General features: G+C 39.9%; 1 protein-coding gene across 1 annotated transcript; it reads left to right on the top strand.

Annotated features, from left to right (window-relative positions):
• The first annotated feature begins 1,079 nt into the window (after window positions 1-1,079).
• On the top strand, window positions 1,080-2,431 carry LOC147859033 (DTW domain-containing protein). Its single transcript, XM_087325971.1, has one exon. The coding sequence runs from the start codon at window positions 1,165-1,167 to the stop codon at window positions 1,957-1,959; it is 795 nt and encodes a 264-aa protein (XP_087182097.1). The 5' UTR covers window positions 1,080-1,164; the 3' UTR covers window positions 1,960-2,431.
• The last annotated feature ends 4,542 nt before the right edge of the window (window positions 2,432-6,973 follow it).

Here is a 6,973-nt window from a genome sequence, read left to right on the forward strand (position 1 = left end):
TGCTTACATTAGTAGCTAGCTCTAACAACCACCCATTCCTCTGTCCATTTTCTTCTTGTCCGTTCTAGTCTGGGGATTAGGGTTTTTGTCTGTGTTGAATGCTTGTTGGCAGCACAGGATTCTCATCCCTCGTGCTTTGATACCATGAAAATTTTTAAGTGCCAAAGCTTAAGATAGAACACAACCAGCTCGGTCGGACAACAATAGAGAAAGCACAAAGAAACAATGGAGAGAAAAAACACAGTACGTGGGAGAGACAGAGAGAGCAAAAGACTAAAACTCAATTAAAAAATAAAATGTTCTCTGTACATATGAATGTGTTCAGAGAGCACTTTTATACAAGTCCTTAAAAGGACTGACAGAAGTACTGACAAGTACTTCAATGCTCATAACTGAGCTACCAACACTAATTCCCAAAATTATAACTACCTAATATACTAGGAGCGCATGCCTCTAACGACCTACCGGCTCACCTATCCGATTTGGGCCTAGCTGATCGATTGGTCTTCATCCGATCTAGCTCTCGGCTTATTCAGCCGATCCGACCCACGTTGAGCTTGCTTCTCAACAATATTGCATACATAATACTTAATCTTGATCACCCCCAAGAGACAAAAAAAAGCCAAGCCTCCTTCCAACATACGTAATACTTAAATCTTCATCACCCCCAACGAAAAAAAGAAGAAGCCAGACCTCCTTCTTGCATACATAATACTTAATCTTCATCAGCCCGACCTCCTTCTTGCATACATAATACTTAATCTTCATCATCCCGACCTCCTTCTTGCATACATAATACTTAATCTTCATCACCCCCAACAGACAAAAAAAAAGCCAGGCCTCCTTACAACATTTACATAATACTTAATCTTCATCATCGCCAACAAACAAAAAGAAAAGCCAAACCTCTTTCCAACTTCACCCATACACATGACAATCAATGTGTATGTATGTATGTATGTATGTATGTATTCGGACACACGCAGCAAAGTAAGTAATTAAATAAAGTAGAAACACCCCATTCATTCCTTTCTATTTTGCTTGCTTGCCTGCCTCCCCTCCCCTCCCCTCCCCTGCGAGAGACCTCTGCTCTGTGCAGGCAACGAACAGACATATACATATACATATACATATACATATGTATGTACATAGATAGATAGAGCCATGAGAGAGCGTTGCGGCAGGTGTGAGCGGCCGCTGTCCGTCTGCTTATGCGCTCATCTGCCTTCCCCGCCTTTCCATGCCGCCCGGACCCGCCTCCTCCTCCTCCAACACCCCCACGAGTCCCGCCACAAGCTCTCCACGCTCCCCATCCTCTCCGCCTGCCTCTCCAACCACTGCCACACCATCCTCCATGGCCGCTGCCTCTCCCTCTCCCTCTCCCTCGCCCTCTCCTCCACTAGTAACCCTCTTCTTAGTAACCCTCTTCTTAGTAACTCTCTCAGTAACCCTCTTAGTAGCCCCTCCCACCTCCTCCTCGATCCCGCCGCGCACATCCTCCTCCTTTTCCCTTCCCCCTCCGCCCAACCCATCGCAGAGTGGTTCGCTCACCACGCTGCCTCCTGCTCTCCTTGCCTTTCTCATTGCGATGACGCCCACGCCGACGCCCCTGCCCCTCCCCACATACTGCTCCTTGCCTTCGATGCCACGTGGCGGCACGCCCGAGAGATGGTCAAGGCGACCGCCCCTTTCCTGGACACCCTCAAGAAGAAGAAGAACGTCGTCCACGTTTGCTTGCCTTTCGACCAGCGCCTGTCCGGCCCCTCCATGTGCGAGTCGGACAGCATCCTCCGGAAGGAGCCATTCGGAGGGTGCATGTCCACCATGGAAGCCGTAGCCTCCTGTTTGAAGGTGCTCGAGCCAAATGGCTCTGAGATCTATGCCAAGCTCCTGTCGGTTCTTCAGGCTATGGTGAGATGCCAGTCCTCCCACATCAGGGTTCATAAAGTAAGGACATGAAATAAGCAGAAGATGTCTCTCACTTCTCCTCATCCACATGATTTGATGTTTGAGAAATGGTAGCAGGAAGTTGAGCTTTCTTGTACGGCTTAGTCTTTTGTGTTTTCCATCATTGATTTATCATTTTGAGGGCTTCAGGTTTGTGTGTGCTGTGTGTGCGTCTCTGTGTATTCTCAATGTGGGAGCAATGATATTGTGTGCCCAAAATCAAACTGGTTAGAGTAACTACTTCACCAGTTTGCCCAGCTTCTCCCTTGTTCTCATGTGCATGTTCCGTCGACCTCTGGAAGAGAGAATCTTCAGCATTGTTGAAGCAAGCAGAGACCGGTAATTGTTGTGTCAGCAGCAGCATACAGCCTGAGGGCTGAACTTGGTTGTCCTTCACATCATTTGATGAAGTTCTTTCCCAATGTTATACGAACACTATATATTGATTTGTATATGTTTGGAAGTTTGGAATGTGCTTCAAAGACCTTGGGACTTTCCACAACATAGGCTGTTTGTTGTTTCTTTGTGGGTATCACTGGGGTTCAAAAGTATCATCCCATCATTTACTATTGTTGTGTGCATATTATGCACATGTATGTGATCAACTGAAAGCGCACACAAGTTCCATTGTTTCATCCCACCTTGTGTGTAAGTAAGCATACATTGTGGTTTTGGCGTTCTGTTTTTTTTAGTGCCAGTGAGTAGCTTCGCCGCTTACATGTGTAACATGGACTAAGTAACGGGTGTGATATGGACAGGGGAGGGGAATTGCATTTCAAAAGCATCATGATAAGCAGTGGATTGTGGGATTTTTTCGTCAGAAAGGCTGCTAAAAGCTTGTCTGGCTATCAAATTTTGCATTTTGCATTTTGCACATTATCAAAAATCCCTTACCTTGGAAGCTAGAGTCTACATGAGATTTCCACCCCTCTTACTTAACATGCATTGATCAGGAACACAATCGTCAATGTTCAACCGAAATGCCAATACAGATCATTCGTCATTTATTCCCCACTTCCTTGAGCATCATTTTCTTGGCATAATTAATGTCAATAGTTGTGGATTCACAAATCTTAGAGTCATGTTATGATACATTTCAGTTGTCGCTGAGATATTTCCAAAATACTCAATGATATAGCAAATATGTATTCTTAGAAAGAGGAATACTAGAGAGTGATAACATGCATAGGAAATGCCAAAATCAGTTTGTTTGAATCTCAAATTACAATGGGATCTTCTTAACCTTTTTACATATTGCATCGACAGAAAGTCATAATATTTGTGAAGATGTATGGGTAAATTGTTAATGTTGCACTGTTAGTAACTAAGCTGCATGGCATCGATGTTCAAGTCGATTATGGAATCAATCCAATTATGTTGTCATTGTTGCTATCATGCGCCACATTTGTGGGTGGCAATACATTCTCTCTTGTAAATTATCGTAGTATGATTTCACGATGTCACCTTAAATTATGAAAAAAGTGAGAGAGTTAACAAGTTTGATTTTGATGTTATTTTGATGTCCTTGTGAGGTTAGGGAAATTAGCTATGTTTAAGGCATTGACAAAATGGACTAACAGAGAACACAATCAATATGCATTCATTGCGTTCAATTTGCGTTCATCTTCCCTTCTTTTTCTGTGAATAAAATTATGTTGGGACTATTATAGTAATAGTCGTTAGATCATGGAACCGAAAAGTAGACCTACAAAAGAGTTCGGACAACTAACTAGTTAGTAGTAATACATTGTCTTGCTAGCGGATAGAGCTACATACATAAATATATATGTATACATATGCATGAAACTGGGGCCAAGGCGTATAACTACTGCTGCTTGCTGTTACTACTTCTGCTGACAAACGGAGGAGAAGAAGAGACTGAGAGGTTATACGCAAATTCCATACATTCAGACGTCCTGTCTGCTTCGCTAGTCCGTCATTCTTTCCCCTGCAAGACACCTTTACCAGGTACTTTCCTGACTGTTTCTGCAAAAGCTTTCTTCTCTTCTTTTCGTTTGGTTAGCCGTATATTGTACATACTGTGAACTGCTTTCTGGTGCGAAACCTTACGCCTGAATCTTTCCCTTTATGTACATAATCTTTGACCGTTTCCGTGTTACTAACCTCTGCTCATCTTCCACATCGATGTCGGTGATCCACTGTTTAAGATACTTCTCATCTGTAATTAAGGACTATTAAACTCTGTGTTAAGAAATAACTACCTGTCATTGATGATTAGCGATTACCTACAGATTATCGTTATACAATCTGTCTCTACTCTATGGAAAAATGATACCAAAATTTATGTCTAGGTATGCATGTGTATGGTAAATATAATCATGTGGACGTTTTTCATTCATGATGTGAAACTTCATGAATCTGCCTCTTCTAAAATTTTTGATTAAATATGAGTCTGTTCATGTACGTCCAAGTGTTATTTATGTGCATTTAGAAGGAGTTTTGGTTCAGATCAACTGTGATAAAGGTGCATCTTGACACTGTATTCTGGTAGAAGTAGGTGAACTATAATAAAAGCGAATCTTGATATTATAATTTTGGTCAGAAACATTCTGAAGATTTGAGCGTGAATTTGATTCATTATGATAAATATGGCACACCATCTTCATATAGCTAATTTGGTAGAAGCATTTTGAAGGTAGAATGAAGTGCAACTTGATAGGTAATCAGGGAAGTTTTTCAGTGATTAAGTGTAAGAACGTGCATCTTGATAGCTAAATTTGGGAGGAGTATTTGAAGGTTTGATCAGAATAATGTACATCTGGATAGCTGATTTTGGTTGTAGTATTTTGAAGTTCTAATCAATGAAGTAATACCTGCTAGCTAAAATTGGGAGTATCTGAAGGCGTGATTAGGATTAAAACTGTGATAAAGTGCATCTTTATAGCTAATCCTGAATTATTTCATGCTTTGATGGATAACATGCGGAAATGTGCATCTTCCTAGCTAATGCTGGGAGTATTTAAGGGTTCGATTAAGATGAAATTGTAAAGTGCATATTGTAGCTAAATCTGAGTGGAGCAGTTGAAGTTTTTGATCAATAAATTAATTGTGATAAAGTGCATCATGATAGCAGAAGTGTTTGAAGTCTCTGATTGACCAATGTATTTACTTCTATCCTGCTTTAATTTTCCCTTTCTTCAGTTCGAGCATTTCTTTTTTGAAGATGGGTTTGTGGAAGATTACAAAGAGCAAGCCAGCTGTAGTCACACAAAGACCACAGTCAAGATATGAGGCGATGAAAGACACAGCTGTGAACAAATCAAGAGAGCTAATGGACAATGCCAAACAACACTTCACAAACCCGGTTACAAATTTTCTGGTCATTGGCCTTTGCTTGGCAATGGGCTTCTTCAGCTCCAAATCGATACCGGAAGCATTGGTTGGACTCCTGGGTATGGATTATGTTATTGGGGCAATCCTTTGCTGGATCTTCATTGAGTGTGTCACTCATTTTCACTATAAGCGGCACCACCAGAATGTCTTCATCAGTCATCTGAATAGCTTCAAGAGAGGTTTAGTCTTCGGCGTGCTTTTGCAAGTGTGTAAGTATTCATCAAAATGAGCCAAGTGTTGAGGTATTAATTCGATATTTCTATTATACTGCCAGTGCTGAAACAGCTTTAGTACCCATAATGGTGATACAATACATAAAAGTAGACGATGATGCCCCACGTGTTCATGACGTTCACTTTAATGAGGAAGTTTGAGCCATTTTGGATTGGTAACAAAGCTAACATTCACCAGTGTTTACTTCAACAATGGATGATATGGTAAAACCTTTGTGGACATGTGAAGCAAATATGATATAGTGCTTTTAATTGATCAAAGAGATGACATGAGAAGAACTATTAACCTTCGGTATCATTGTCTGCCGATCATTCTCAATTAAATGCCAGATAAATGCCAGATAAGGTTAAACAATTAGTGACAACTGGAAGAATTTAAGGTCAAATCTGTGGCACACTATTTTTTCATCCAAGATATTGCATGTGACCATGCATAGGAAAACCATTGCAAAAGCAGATTGATAAGCATGTCAAAACTCATTATGATTTATTTCTCGCATCTCTAGGAAACTTCAACAAAGGGTCTAGATGGTTTGATCACAATGAGAACAATATATTAATATATGATGCGTGTTAGGTTTGCTAGCCTTAAAAATTAGAACATGTAGGATTTTTACGTTGTGAGGATAATATATTCAGAAATAGGAGTTAGCATTTAATCAAAACTTTGCGAATTAGAAACTCACGTTTATATAAGCGAAAGAGCCAAAAGATGTAAAAAATTACATGTCGTCGTCTGAAATTATCTTTATGAATCTTACATAAACATGTGCAAGACATGTTGGTTGTAATCCAAAGTGAGCACTAATATAAAAATTCTTTATTGCTTATAATTTTAACTTACGAGAATTGTCATAAGTTGATGCTATAAGTAATTAACCTTGTAATAAAGTGTTTGATATCACTTTTGATGACAACAATGACATGCAAAACATTTAGGAGCCAAACCTAACATTTGGTCATATTACAAAGAAAGACGATTGATTGCATACATAAGAATAAATGCTTATGGCTTAAGATAGAAGAGAAAGTAGAAAGAATCATGAATTGCAAATTGTGTTGCAACGTCCACATCATGATCTCTACTAGGATGATGAGTCTATATACAAAAAATTGATGCATGGATGCAATTGATGCATCAGATTGTTTCAATTTTGGTCTCAATTACAAAAGAAAAGATTAGTCAGCATGCAATTGATGCATCAGATTGTTTCAATTTCAGTCTCAATTACAAAAGAAAAGATTAGTTAGCATGTTGTAAGTATCAAGATGACTACCGTGAACCTACTAATCGTCAAGACAATTGGCTAAGACTACAAACGAGATGAACTTGATTGATTTCACAACAATTTGTGGGAGTTGAAGCTTTGAGAGTGAGACACATTTGCCAACCACACCCTAATAGTGTCTCCATGTAGGCCGAAGCAACATTATGCTCT

This window comes from Azolla caroliniana, unplaced genomic scaffold, assembly GCF_043228905.1.
Source record: "Azolla caroliniana isolate FFs.n. ecotype wild unplaced genomic scaffold, voAzoCaro1.0.p SCAF_10, whole genome shotgun sequence".
Taxonomy (NCBI): domain Eukaryota; kingdom Viridiplantae; phylum Streptophyta; class Polypodiopsida; order Salviniales; family Salviniaceae; genus Azolla; species Azolla caroliniana.

What these genes read in the sequence shown, in the direction of transcription:
- LOC147859033 (XM_087325971.1), top strand. Translation starts at nt 1,165, where the DNA reads ATGAGAGAGCGTTGCGGCAGGTGTGAGCGGCCGCTGTCCGTCTGCTTA.